This window comes from Xenopus tropicalis, chromosome 6 (assembly GCF_000004195.4).
Source record: "Xenopus tropicalis strain Nigerian chromosome 6, UCB_Xtro_10.0, whole genome shotgun sequence".
Classification (NCBI taxonomy): Eukaryota; Metazoa; Chordata; class Amphibia; order Anura; family Pipidae; genus Xenopus; species Xenopus tropicalis.
Genome location: NC_030682.2, coordinates 62,880,829 through 62,896,576, shown reverse-complemented (window position 1 = coordinate 62,896,576; position 15,748 = coordinate 62,880,829). Strand labels below are relative to the sequence as shown.

The window sequence follows — 15,748 nt, the reverse complement described above, 5'->3', positions numbered from 1 at the left end:
TCAGATTATGCACTCAGTGAAAGATTTATTTTTAAATTAAATTCTAGAGAATATGGGTGATTTCACTCCTTTTCTGTTTTTCTATATAATCTACCTTTCTCTCACATGCAGAGTCTGGTTGTCATTTTGTCTTCTAAAATGTAAGAAATCCAAGTCCAGCTTGGGACTCCTCCAGTTACATGGGAGTAGGAGAAACAATAGGTTACCTGAAAGCAGTTCTAATGTGTAGCGCTGGCTCCTTCTGAAAGCTCAGACTCAGGCACAATGCACTGAGATGGCTGCCTACACACCAATATTACAACTAAAAAAAAAATACATTTGTTGGTTCAGAAATAAAATTTTAAATTATACAGTGAATTATTTGCTATTTATACAGTGTAATTTAGAAATAGAAAATACAATTAAATTATGACAGTATCCCTTAAAAAAAACAGAGCTTCCCAGTCATCATGCCAGTTTGTGAAGTGACTTCCTGTTCCCAAGTTCCACCTGCCCTGAGATGCTGAAGTCACTTTCAGTGTACAGATATGTTTGGCGGGAATCGAGGTGGTCTCAGCAAGTGATTCGCTTCTGATGTCTCTTCCTAACCAAACCTACTGCAAATATTTTTCACAAAACCGTGGCAAAACTTGCTGGAAGAAATGAGCAACATGGAAGCTTTTTTTTTCTAATAATAACAGTTGGAGCATAGTGGAAAGGAACTTCTTTTAGAAGGTGGGGCAATGTATATGCTATTGCAGAGTTCCAAATGCCTTAACTGCAATGTTATTTCTCCTTTACATTGACCCCAATGCATTTTTAGCCAAATTTCAGCAAACCATGCTTAGTCCTTGCAAGGTGCAAAGATATAATCTATTATGATGGGGGTTGTCAGAGCTCTGTGAATCAAAATATCAAACATGGAGTAGCTTTAATTTCCCTTTTTCCATGATAAAAACAATATGCAAAACGTAGGTTCAGTGTTTGCACACTGAAAATGTGGTAGTAAATGACCCCTATAATCCCAGCATGATGTAGCATCTATAAATAGTAAGCGGTACATTATGATAATCTAATAAATAGGAATCCAAAAATATGCACTGCTTAGAGATAAATTCCGATAAACCTAAAAGTACAAAAATCTGCTTAACCACTTCTGAATGTCATAGATTCTGCAAACCTGGCGCCATTGACCCTAAGTTTAGTACAGATCTTTATTTCCAAATAAATCATTCCTGAATAAAAAATTGATAACAACATAATTATAAAATTCTTAAACTGGAATGATTGGTCCTCATGACTTTAATGAGGTTTTGCTTCCCCTGACCCTTTAAATATTGGATTTACTCTGTAAAAATACCAGTTGCTATTGATTCAATGATTATAAACGTCAGTCAAGTACAGAATTCATATGTCAAATCTTTGCAATAAATCCTGTAAATAAAAATAAAATGCTAATGAAATTGTAAGGCCAAAAGCATGTTTTTCTGTGTCTGCTATGGAGACTACAATGGAGGTCACGCCACTGCACAAGATCATGTTTTATAGCCACAAATAAATAAATGATTTGAATTTTTGTATTAACTTATTTGCTTTGGATGTACATTTATATGTATAAAAGAGCTTCATTTTGCTCTTCTTCTTTTTTCTTTATAGCAGTAGTTTTATAATGCTGGGTTGTTGACTTTTTTATTGATTTGCTTTTGCCATGCATTCAGTAAATAAAATGTACATGTTTTTACACATTGACTGAAAAATATAATATATTTAATAGATAAAGGGAAGCAAAATCATCATAGACAAAACATTTAGTTATCTTCCAGACATCCAAGTGCTTTGCCGGTAGAAGTGGTGAACTAGGGGCAGTTTGATCAGAAGCCATTTAACCTGTGAGTACGTTTTTTGGAAAGTTTAGACCATTCTGTCAACATGATAAACTCCATGCATGTATAGAAATGGAGTTATCTAGAAACACTTTCCCTTGTGTACTAAAAGGCACTAACTTTCCTTGTTGCAGCAACCCATAGCAACCAGTCAGATATTTGTTTCCTGTGATTGGTTGCTATGGGTTTCTGCTCCTTGTGCATTTTATTGCATAACCTCTTATATCTAGAAATCTTTAAAAACCAAAGAAATTTTTCTCTACAATCTACTACATAATGAAATAATTATAATTTCCCTGATTTGCTTTCCTCTACAATATGAAAGCAATGTAATATAAATTTTGGTAAATAAGCCATTCTAAATATATGTTTAATGAAAAAAAATCTGTTTCTTTATGCAGTATTAAGACCAAAACCATTAAGTTGTACAACACATTGTATAAGCACTGGTTCCTGTGAGGATAGAAATGCAAACCCCATCAAACCCCATCTTTCCAAGAATCTAAATTTAGTAATGATTAGAAAGGGCATCTGACAGCAGCAATATGCCTATGCCATCGGGGCTCTCCAGGCAGCAACCCCAATGTAGCCCCAAAACCCCCCTCGCTTACCTCTTTCATCAGAGTGGATCAATGGGGGCTGCATAGCAACAGTAGATCAGAGAATTTGTTCTTTGCACTAGAACAGCTGAATAAATTTGCTCATAATAGAGTCGAACCATGGTGATGTGCCTAATAATTGTAACTCAGGGGTTGATTTTCCCCATTTAGCAAAACTGAAAGTTTTAAGCAAATTGACACATTTGTCAAAGCTAATAACTGTGTCAGTTCATCAGAATGTGTTAGACTGCTTTGAGCAGTTGATTGCCATTATGATTAACAGTATGGTAATGCTCAGCACCTTTAAACCCTCTAAAATGGTTTACTGAGAAGTAACTCTCAGTTATGTTTTTAAATTTCATTTATACAGTATGGAAGGCAGATGAAAAGGTCTAAGCAGCAGTTAGATATATGGTACAAGATATATATGATCTTATTTTTTTCTGTTGCTACAGACAAAATATTCATTGTCTGTAATAAACAAAAGCCCATCTTCCTTCACGGCTTGGGATCTGGTTTCAAAAACAAAGGGGTTCCAAAATGCTTGTGACCTCAATGCCATTCATGGGATTTAAGTTGACTGGAATTAGACCGGCAATGAGACATGGGGAAATGACAGCATGTTGCCAAGATGTATAGTGAAAAATTATAGCAGCAGGTAGACAGAGATAATGATGCCACTTTAAAGATCATTTGTTAGACCTGACTTAGAGTATTAGTATTTTGATTCATCCTGGAAAATCTTAGAAGGACATACCATATAAAAGCTTGATCTGACCTACAGAAGATTTCACATCTGTTAAAACAAAGAAAATCATCCATACCCCAAATATAAAGCAAATCTTTAGCCCTCGCATATGAAAGGTTTATGAAATACCTCACATGTCCATACACAATGCAGTTTCAATTTCATTTTAAGAACTAATAAACAATTATATAATTAAAGCATTCTATGTCTAGAATTTCATCAAAACAATGGCAACACAGAGCTCTGTCCTTTGCAACGTTCTAATATGCAAGTGGGGTTGGCATCACTTCCAGTATCCCATTCAGACACAATGGAATCTGATAAGCTTTCCACGGCAGAAGAGCCTATTGGCACAACCTGTGAAACCCTGGTAGTAATTACAGGCTTCCTTTGTTAGCATACTTGCACACTATTTATCAGTGCAGGCTGGATGGGTGCTTTAGTACTCCCAACTACTCACAAGTGTGAAAAACATGCATGGGCAAAAGTAACTTTTTTTTTGTATAATTATTTTTATTGTATATTATACATATGAAAATAACTTCTACAGCAGCTTTTCAATCTTTTTCAATCTCAAAAGTTACAAAGATTGAAGTTAGGAAACAATAGTTTTTATCTAATACAAAATGCAAACCTATACTAAATTATTATACCCAGTACAATAATAAACCAATAATGGGGTCACATTTGTGATAGTGTTAGACACCATGTCAGGGGTAGCTTTAGTTATACATGATATCTAAATATCAAGGGTTGATTCATATCCATAACTGCTTAACCATCTCTGAAAATCATTATAAAACATTTTCAGGATTCCCCATGTATTTTTGGTAGAGGTCCTCCATAGTTGCTTGTGATTTAACTCTTTCTACTATTTTCTACTACTTACTACTCTATCTACTCTTCTACTAGTGTCAATGTGCACTTAATTTTGCAGCTATATTAGTGTTTTGCACCTGCAGTAGGCACTAAGTTTGCCCAATAGCAGTAATCCATATTAACCAATAAGATGTTTGCTTTTAAACAGGTGACTAGTAAAATGTACCTGATGGTTGCTAGCTATGGGTTACTGCTCCTGGACAAACTTAGTACCTTTTACATAACCCCCTGTCTCTGGATTGCTACCTACCAACACACTTAATATGACCACCCAATAATTGTTATTATTTTAACAATCTCATTGTAAACAGTGATCATATTTGCATATGCCTTTTAGAATTTCATAAAGAATGTGTGATGGGGAAGCCCCTTTGGTTTTTAAAACCAAGACAACTCATTTTCTCGTATGTCCAAATTGAAATACCGCAAACAAAAAAGATGCAGAAAAAATTTAAGTGTCAAACAGAGATACGAATTATAGTAAATAATAGTCATAGTGTCAAAGAAAGATACAGGTATGGGTTTATTTTATGTAGATTTAAGGTATTTTTATCCAAATGATAGAAAGACCTCTTATCCAGAAAAAAAATAGTTCCCAAGTATTTTGGATAAGAATGCAATCCTGCATTGCATTCCAAAGAATTGGAACTAATTCACCAGACTAATTAAAGAATAGTAGCAAAACTAGCAAGATATATAGCAAGTATAATCATTGCTATATAATTCCTCCCTTTTATTATATTGTATTTATTTATAATTCCTCCATTTCATTATATTGTATTGTTTTCATTATCTTTAAAAATACCATATTTTTGCATATTTGTATACAAAACAGCAGGAAATATACATTTTTGGATTTTTTTTCCAATTATTTAACTTGTCTGTGTGTTGTATTAGAAATGTATAATCCATACTGGTCTCAATTTTTGTTAAGATTTAGAGTGGAGATAAATACCATAGTCTTTTTAGAATAAAGCAAGGATCGAATTGTGGTCAAGAGGAAATCACAAAAGTGAGAAGAGTTGGGTAAAGTGATATTTATTTGTCTTGGATTTCAATTGGAAAAACACTCTGTACCAGTGTAGCTATAGCCTGCTTTAGCTTGAGATATATATTACCACATAACTATGCAAGCTTTATTATCTAATCCAATACAAAATCAGTAATGCATTAATGCATGTTGTGATATAATTGCAGGCAAACGGCTCAGTTCACATCTATTCTAATGCATTAATGTAATATATGCTGAAACACTGTGTCCTTCAGCGTGCAGTGCAATTAGTGAATACCATTAATTTTAGGAAAGAAAAGAAGTTGGTAGGTCAATGAATAATATTGAATTGTTTTGAAAGGATTTACAGAACATTGAGTATAAAGATATTGCCTCTAATGACATTTTGGCATGCAGAGCTTTAGATTTCTCAAGACAACTCTCCATTAGCAAATGCTTTCAAATTAGTAAACGAAAGAAACCTTTAGTCAACCACTAGGGAGTCTTTACAGTCGGACTTCGATTGGAGTTTTGAGAGCAAGACTGTGAGCAGGAGGTGTTTATAAGCATTTTTAATGGCATTTTGATGTACATGCACAAAACTGATGTCGGAAGGATCATTGTAGAGTCCCAAACAGTGGGATATTGAGGACACTCTTAGGTGGCAGTCAGATTCTGGCTGGGTGAAGCCTGTATATTTTCTCATGTCACAGTTGATTAGGTTCATGGGGAAGTGGAAAGAGTAAAAAATTCTCTTATTATAGCAGGCTGCCATATCAGCCTCTTTTCCCTTTGAATGCAACATTAGTTTTTGTCCAGAACTCTAACTGCTTTCTACAGTTTGGGGAATTGTAAAGCAGAAACAATTTTCCCAGCAAGGTTGACCTTCAAAGTAATGAGAAATGACTGGAATTTCTCTGTCTTTCTCTAAAAATTTTAGGTGCGTCTTACGATTGGGATAATATGCTAGTTTTACCCAATATTCTGATCTAGGTGTCTATTTCGTACTTTCGGTCTAATTCTTTTTCATATCCAAGATTACATGGGCTGTTGCACCCAGTGACCATGTAGTCAGTTCCCGAATGTATTAGGAAATGAAAGAATAACATTTTAGGTCTTTTATTACAGTTCTAGATATGGCTTTTGCTTTCAGCAGTAACTACATATTTTTTATTCATTCACATTTTATTGGCAAACATTTAGATAAGGAGCATTTAGAAGAGTAATAATCTGATTATGTATTATTTTGGAGTTTAATCTGCTTGATAGTAAGTAAATTATCAAAATATTTAATTTAAACATTTTAAAAAATAATCTTGATTTTTAGACTTTACATTAGGGTCTGTATTTTGGGGTAAAATATTTTAACTTTGTTCAACCATTTATTATAAACTTTCAAATTAACCAAGAGGCAGATAGGCAGTGACTATTTTACTAATAGCCAAAAATTATACACAGATGAGGTTTCATAGCATAATGAGTGAATTTACTGTAGTTATTCTAATTAGCAATTGTATAAGCATTGTCATTCACAGGTTAAATGTCTATAGGATTTACAGACTTGCTGACTGATCCAGCTCTAATTTGTTGAAGTTTAGCTACAGTTTTTCGGTCAGTTTTTATTTCATTGCAGTTCATTTGTACTACAGTATATTCTAAAACATATTACCCTTGACTATATGCCAGGTTTGTGGCCTCTTGTTCTGCATGCTGCCATAATGTGTTCTCTTATGACTGACAATAATTTTAGGCGATATATATGCAGTAATTTGAGCAGGGTTTTATAGAAGATATTGTCGCCCTAAGTGAGACATCTAAGGGTAGGAGAATGCTTTTGGACTTTCACTTTGGAGAGCTTTCTTCACAATTGTGATGGGGTTTTTTTTGGGTGGGGGGGGGGTTACCATTAAGAATGAAAAAAAAAACTTTAAATGCTAGAAAATAAGTTCCAAAGCAATAAGTCTTTGATTGTTTAAACTGCCTTTGACTGATAAAATAATGCCTAAAATATATATAGATCTCATTTCAAGGGGCACAGAAGGCACACATAAAACCTTTGTCAAGTGGAAGACAGACCTTTATCAATTAAACTAAGATGAAAAAGCTGACATACTAGATACCATTTCCAGTACTGTAATAGCTGTTATAGACCAAGTCATACAGAAACAATTCTTTCAAAAAATGTACCTAACTCCATTAAGTTATATAGTTTACTAAATGCCATATAGACCCTGGTTAATGGTGGCATAAACTTCAATTTATGAATGAGAAGCTTGATGCTCCTAATGCCAGATGTCCAAATGTGTCTACTAGGTTTAGTTGAGCAATTAAACCAGCAGAAACATGTTAGAGTACTTCTTGTCACTCTGTTATTTATGTTTGCATAACCTTAATGATTAGATTAAACCTCCCCTTCAAAAAACCCATCACATGTTGCCAAGCTCTACATAGATTCATTATTATATTTTCTCAATATTAATTTAATTCTAAAGAAAGCTAATGGCATGGTGTTGGTTCCTGAAAGAAGATATAGAAAGAAAATATAATAATGATAATTTCAGATTCTCTTACACAATGATAATTCCACAATTCTAATCAATGGTCAAGAAAAAACAGAATTCAAATGTTGGACAGAAAAGGATATAGTTAAGTAGTCCATGTTAATAGTAAAAGTTAATATATTGATTCAATTTATCAGTAAATTGATTTGGACCGTTTTATAAAGAGCATTGAAAAAAATGGTATATTGAAAACTAAGATTCTGCACATGATATCTGTTTCAGCAGATGAATATACTTTTATATTGTCTAGTTTCTGTACATTTTTTTTACAAATATAATTTAATGTGGAAAAAAATGCTTTTGGAAATAGAATGTTTTCAGCCTTTTATTCCTGAGATCCCTTTGGTAGCAACTCACAGTAGGTGTCAATAGGAGTTTTGTGTGGTTCTAAACACGTCCTCTCATTATATCCTGCTGTGAGTTATTTGCCATAGTAAATTGTGCTTGCACACGATTTTCAAATCTAGCATTACCAAGATAGAAAAATGTGATAGTGAAAGGAGTGTGTGTCAGTGGCAGTGGAGATTATTGTAAAGAGTGGCAGTTACAGAAGCCTGCATAAATATAAAGAACATCAGAGGATAACCTTATAAGTTTTTAGGAGGGCAAAACATACTTTGAATAATCACAGTGTAGGGTCCCATTGTATTGAGCTAATTTCACAATCAATAAAGTTAAATACAGGTGCTGCTTTCTTTTGGCAAGCTACAGTATCTATGATTCAGCTATATGATTGTATGGTTATTTTATAGCCATATACTTTTACAACAATAAAACAGCAAAGCTATTCGGAAATAGAGTTGTGAAGACTAAATAAATATCAGTTATTTACTGTTTGCAGTATGATTCTCTGTTTCATATATAGGATATACTCTTGTTTTTATTATACACTTGGCTTCACCCTCAGCTTCACCCTCAGTATGAGTAAAGACTATTGCAGATGTTTATTTTGTATGTTTAGTCAAAAGTCAACATACTTTTAAAGGCTCCACTCATATAACAGGATCTGGCTGCTTGCAAAGGCACTCGGCAATCACATTGTTTGGCTTCTGTTAATTTTTACATTCCATGCTCTTCCTCTTGGGCAGTGCACCCAGCTGCATATTTTAGACTTGTGTAAGTCATTTGATAGCTTGCTAGTGTAAGTCATTTGATAGCTTAGAGACTTTATAATTGCCATCTTTTTTTTTTTTTACAGACAGTTTTTGATCTGTACTAGGCTTAGATCTATAGGATGTCAGTGGACAAGCTTGTCTTCTAGATCAGTTAAGATAATTGTGTTTTACCAATAATAAAATATTGTAATTCATCTGTTCATAGATAGAGAGCTACAACCTAGCTAACACAAAAATGTACATTGCAGCTGGACTACAGCAACACAGTTTTGGAAAGCTCCACTTTGCTCTTAATTATATCCACTCAAAGTTCCTTCGCTAAGCTTTCTTTGTGGAGCCCTGGTTGCTTACTCTACACAGCTTTACTATGTTGTGCAACCAACACAAGTAAACAGAAAAACTAGTCCTGTTGCTTTATTCATTGAATACCTAGACTTTGGACCTGCATACTTGATCCAAAAGACTTTCCTTTTGTACATTTTGTTTGTGGGAAAACACATACTGTCATTTGGCTTTACCCTGAGCACTCAGCAATACCATGTGCATCATTAGCAGGCTGTCCCAAGCTCTCACACTAAGGGGCACATTTAAGTTCGGCCGTAAAATAAAATAGGCGTAGTTTTTTCATGTGTTTTTTCTTCCACCGGAACTTACGTAAAAATATGGCGTAAAATTTGATGTTCTGACAGCCATTTATTTTTACACAGTTATCTATTCTGTAGAGAAATGCTCTTCCTGTTGGTAGGTTCTATCCACTCTTTCCTTTATAGGGCACACATATTGAATGGATGTTATCTTACTACAATCCTACAAGTGGTTCTACAAGGAACTGCAGTGTAACTACAGTACCTAAAACACCTTTTATATATACATTACACAGAAGTCAGCATCCCATGACCTAATGGCTCTGTCATGAAAAAACTATTTGCATATAGTGAAAGAAAGTGTCATTTTTAGCAGCATTCCAAAATACATTTATTATAAATGTTCAAAATAATCATGTTAAAAGCAGTCTGACTGTTTACATTCTCTGCACTCCTGACTTTGAGTCCTAAAACAATATTGCAAGACAGATGAGATATCTGATCAGAAGAACTTGGGAAATGTCACTCCTTTTACATTGCTTAAGGAGTCAGACCCAGAGAACCAAAACAGATAAACAATATTCCAAACAATAATCCTAATGCAGTCTTAACTTATGTCATGAGAAGATAATATTTGTGCCATAAATATGAGTGAGGAGTAATCCGTGTATGGTGTTGTAGAATATATCAGCATTATATAAATAAAAAGGGCACTAATACATATTATAAATGTTTTTTTGTTTTAGTACACATCCTTTATTTTCCCTACACTTTTGTTTTGCAGATGGTTAATAACCCTTTAGCAAATCAAGCAGCAGCGGCAGCAGCAGCAGCAGCTATGGGGTCAATAGCAGGTTCACAAGCCTTTGGAAATGCACTTTCCAGTCTACAAGGGGTTACAGGTCAACTGGTCACAAATGCACAAGGACAGGTAATAACTGAAAATGCTGAACATGCTGTAACTCAAAAGCAATACAGTGACGTGTCTACTAAATCACATTAGAACAGTGATTCCTTGTCTAAATTTTCTTTAAATTCAGCTCATGCCAGCTTGCAATAGATATAAAAATAAATATTTTGTATTTGCATTAGCACCTTAATTGCAAGACTGAGCTCAGATCTGAAGCTTGCCAACTGATAAACAAGTATGGGATCTGTTATCTGGAAACCTGTTATCCAGAAAGCTCTGAATTACAGGAAGGCCATCGCACACAGACTCCATTATAAGCAAATAATTCACATTTTTAAATCATATTTCCTTTTTCTCACTAATGATAAAACAATACCTTGTACTTGGTCCCAACTAAGATATAATCCTAATTGGAGGCAAAACAATCCTATTGGGTTTATTTAATGCAGGAATTCCCAACCTTTTATACCTGTGAGCCACATTCAAATGGAAAATGTTTTGGAGAGCAACACAAACATGAAAAAAGTTCCTGGAGGTGCCAATGAGAGCTATAATTGGCTATTTGATAGTCCCTATGTTGACTGGAAGCCTAAAGGAGGCTCTGTTTGACATTACAGTGGGTTTTTATGCAACTAAAACCTGCCTCCTAACCAGAAATTCTAAAATAAGCACCTGCTTTGAGGGCACTGGGAGCAACATCCAAGGGGTTGGAGAGCAACATGTTGCTTACGAGCCACTGGTTGGGGATCACTGATTTAATGTTTACATGATTTTTAAGCTGAAGTATGTAGATCCAAATTACGGAAAGGTCCCATATCTGGAAAACCCCAGCCCTATTAACTCTTTAGTATCCAAGGGCATATACCTTTATATAAAGCATTATACAATATTAGAACAGATTTTACTTGTTGCCTTTTTCAAAACTAGTTTTAAATGTTGACATGATTTGCTATACTCAGTCTGCAACAAGTGATCATTCATGAATTCTGCTACTTTGTAGACATATAAATGTAAACTGGGTGTGTTACTCAGTGTTCATTTACATTCTCTGTACAGCTGCATAGATAGTAAACAAAAATCTAAAGCTACACTACACCCCCATTCACAGTCTAGAAAAATATGCTGACCTTGTCATATTTAGAGGGTGGGTGCAGAATTGTTCCATCACTATCCTGGGTGTTGAACGATGGAGCTTGTCAAAGTGAGACCATATCTAATGAATCATCTTATCGCAGGTGCACACCACATGTATTAAAAGAGGATTGTATGAACAATGTGCCCTCTACAATAACCTTTCAATGTCTACTTTAACCTGGCTTTCAATCCCTTTCATCAAACCATCATCTTATACAGCAGATCTTATACGGAGCCTGTTCAAAAAAATCTGTGATTTGCTAAGAATCAAACCAATGTGTATAATGCTTGCAAGAAGCAGTCAGTTTAGCTGCTCACGCAGGAAAATGATGATTTCATACCTATTGCGGATAAATGCTGAGGCTTAAAGCTATCTAACAATCCCACCAACATATTGTGATTTTGCACAGGATTGTTGTTGCAGCACATAATATATGTATAGTGGATTGCTTCTCTTTCTCTGAACTCTAAATGAAAGCTGATAATGTGCTGGATAAATGTACTGTTTAATGTAGCTTATACCAATGCACTATTTATATAGTGCAGTAGCAATAATGTCCTCCACCAAGGTGCTTGGATTCAGTACAGTAGAGCATGTATATATAAACAATACATTTATTCCTAAAATAAGTTATACAGTTAAAATAAGTTATACAGTTGCCCTGTAGAGAAATGTTGACTGAATATCAGCCATATGATTATGGTGAGTGCTTATGTCAAGGCTATGTGCAAGAATGGCACACTTTTAAAGTTGCATGCCATGTTTGCTCAAGTAGATTGTAAACTCTGTTGAGCAGGGTCCACTTCCTTCCCTCTTATTTCAGTTATTGATTTTATTGGGCTGGACTTTTGCTACTTTTATACCATGTGCAGACAGTTTTAGTTTCTTCCTATGAATTAAATAGATACTGTTTACTTTTATTTTAAAACATGGGACCAATCACATTTTTGTTTTTATCATTCTGTCTGAGCTGGCTGAATAAAGGCAACCACTAGTTGGATTCTATGGGCTACTGCTCAGCTGCATATCTGCCTACAGTTGAGATATATATATATACTGTATATGAGCCCCAAAGTTGTGTATTGCTGTGTAAATTACTGCTGTTTATAGAAAATGCATTTCCTAATGTGATATTATTGTCACATTTTAATAATCGAAAGAACAGTACATTTCTTGTTACTCGCGACTTTTAGTATTTCATTTCTGACCTCCACACTATGCTTTGTTGTGGCACTTCTCAATATTAGAGCTATCGCCCTTAAAAATAAAGCAATAGCAGAGAATAATTACAGGGGTCATTCACATAACTTTTTATATGTTATAGAATAACCAATTAATTAGTTTTTTGTTTTTTTTTATAGTTTTTTTAATTATTTTCCTTGTTCTTCTGACTCTGTCCAACTTTGGGTCACTGACCACAGCAGCCAAACACTTTTGCTCTGTGAGGCTACAATTTTTTTGTTATTTTCATTACTTATTTTTCTATTCAGTTCTCCTCTGTTCTTATATCAGCCTCTTATTCAAACCACTCCCTGGTTGCTAAGGCAATTGGAACCCTAGCAACCTGATAAACTGCTGAAATTATAGAGAGCTGCTGAACAAAAAGTTAAATATTTTAAAAATCACAACTAATAAAAAATGAAGACCAGTTGTAAATTGCCTTGGATATTACTCTCTACATCATAGTAAATGTTGTGAAAAAAACCCTTTAATTCCACTATATTTGCTTTTTGCGGATAGCTGATAATGATATAATGTGCCTTAATGAGATAATGAAAAAGCCAAGGCAGAGTAAATAGGAACATTGAACATGGTAAATATGGAGATAGATAAAACTGAACTTGCAAAGTGACAAAAAAATGACACTGCCCTAACACCTTCGCGGAGACTTGATATAACTGGTATATTGATGTAAGTATATAGACAGCTTAGAGAAGCAGAATTACTGGTATAAGTGTAGGGAAGAGGTGAAACCTATAAAGAATCTCCAGAAAAAGAATTATTAATCAAAATGAACCCTGCCTATTATTTCACTAGCTACTGTATATAATATTTGTTCCACTCGATGGTAAACAATGATAGTAATTTAGTAACAAGTGACTTTAAATCTGGTATACAGGGTAAACTATGGGTCCCAGAATTCCCATTCCAAAGCTTTCCCTATCTGGCAGAAAAAAACAGGCGTTAGGTCAACTTAAAGATCCAAAAACTCGAGCACAATGCAGCAAAGAAAGAAAAGTAAAACACTGAAACAAATGGGCAACATTTAAGGATGTATAGGATGTTTGCAGGTGCCAGTAGTTCTTTAAGGTGGTTTCTTTAATGTCTAAATATATTTGAATACATATCTTTAATTATTTTAGTCATTAGGCAAAGTTTCATTTTGAGGAAATGTGCCCTTAATTTTAACAGCAAAGAATAACTTGATGGGAAAAGTGAAAAGTTTAGAAACAATGCATAGTATGTAATTCTGCATTTTGAATACAAAGACTGACTGTTAGTAGTACTGTAGACGGCATGCACCCTCTAGTGAAGATTGTTTGGAATAACAGGAGAAGCCAAATCTGCGTGTTTCTATATCATCTCTTTATAGAGAGAAAGAGGATTTTATCCTGTATCTGTTACAAAACTTCATATTTGAACTGTATTTTACTGTATTGGACTTTTTAAAAATGTTACAAATGTAAAGTACTAAAAGTAATACAATATTAAAGTGCCCCAAACATGAGCCCAACATTTCAGTCACTTGCAGATTACCTCCTGTCCCTTGCTTTGGTAAAAGGTCAGATAACATAGAGGGTCATAAAAACCTATATTTCTAAAGCATTTTAGGTGGCATTTATATGTCAGATTAAAAATCTTGTAAAAAGTGCAGACTACAGGGCTGATGGATGCAATGCTTCTGACACAGATAGATGGTAAATACAGGGGATTCCTGCACCGTGCACCTGATGGTGTTCCCTAGGTAGGTGCTGCTGACCAACTGACCCTTATGAATACAGAGCTCCTAAACACATACAACTCTGTATTAACATGAAGGCTCAGTTTACACTCCATGCAGGTTATATTTAATAATTAATATTTTCCTCATAGTTACATAGGATTGAAATTAGACCTGAGTCCATCAAGTTCTACCCTTCCAAGTAAACCCAGCACACACAACCTATACTTACCAATCTATACCAACACATACATAAACTATACATACTGTAATACCACTAATACTAACTGTAGATATTAGTAAAAAGTTGTCATTTAGCATATTTACAAACCTACCAGCTTTTTCTGACTTAGCCACCCCATTACTCCAGTCAATGTCCAGATAATTAAAGTCCCCCATAATAACAACTTGACCTTGTTGTGAAGCCCTGCTGAAATTTCTACCCAAAGAGATTATACATTTCCTTTGGTAATGTCTTTACTGCATAGCTTTAACTCATCTTTACATAAAGACAAACCCCTCCACCCTTTTTAATCTCTCTGTCCCTCCTAAAAACCTTGTAACCATTTAAATTTACAGCCCAGTCGCATTTTTCATCCCACCAGGTCTCTGAAGGTTGCTAATTAGTCTAAAATATATAAAATAAGTATTTGTTGATCTAACGCACCTCGAAGCCTAAAACAGCACATTTTCATTTCTACTGGACAGACCTTACAACATGCAGCAAGGAAAGAGATATAAATGAGAGTTTTTTTCTGGCAACGTTTCATGTTTTTTTTATTTTATAAACACAGACCATATGAGGTTTCAGAATAAGTTGTTATACAGACGCACAGTTATGTCTAAACACATCCCAGTTACTGCACTTATTGTGTATACAACGTCATAAAAAAATTTCATTGGGTTATATTCAAAATAATAACAATAAATATAAGCAGGCAATTAACACATCTGACCTTGCTTACGTTTTGAAGTACTTTTGTCAGAAACACCACTATATATGCAGTTTTTAACAGTCATAAATTTATCACGTATTCATTTATATTGGTGCATGTGGGTATTCTGAAAGAAAGGAGGTTCGAAGCGGCATGGAAATACTAGCTGAAATGCATTTCACCCCAGCTCTATATTGTACTTTTCAGGGCTTCTTCTGGGCGTCATCACATTTGCTTGGTTGGGCACGCAATGCGGCATGGAGCAAAGGGGACAAAGGAACATCAGCTTTTCACACTTTGCACCATTACTTAATGTGCCCATTGTTATGAGGCTTTGTGCAGGTGGAATATTTATTTTGTTAAAGGAATACTGTTATGGGAAAACATGTAAAAGCACATATAGCTTCTCCAGCAGAATCCTGCATTGAAATCTGTTTTCCAAAAACAGATTTTTTTATATTTCATTTTGAAATTTCACATGGGGCTAG

The 15,748-nt window shown here is 34.6% G+C and overlaps 1 protein-coding gene across 1 annotated transcript in view; it reads left to right on the top strand.

The window, feature by feature from the left end:
• Positions 1–15,748, top strand: part of pou6f2 (POU class 6 homeobox 2) — a 183,232-nt gene that overhangs the window by 140,581 nt on the left and 26,903 nt on the right. The window contains exon 5 of the mRNA XM_012965502.3: positions 10,124–10,270. Coding sequence (XP_012820956.1) covers positions 10,124–10,270 — 147 coding nt within the window. The remainder of the gene's footprint in view (positions 1–10,123; positions 10,271–15,748) is intronic.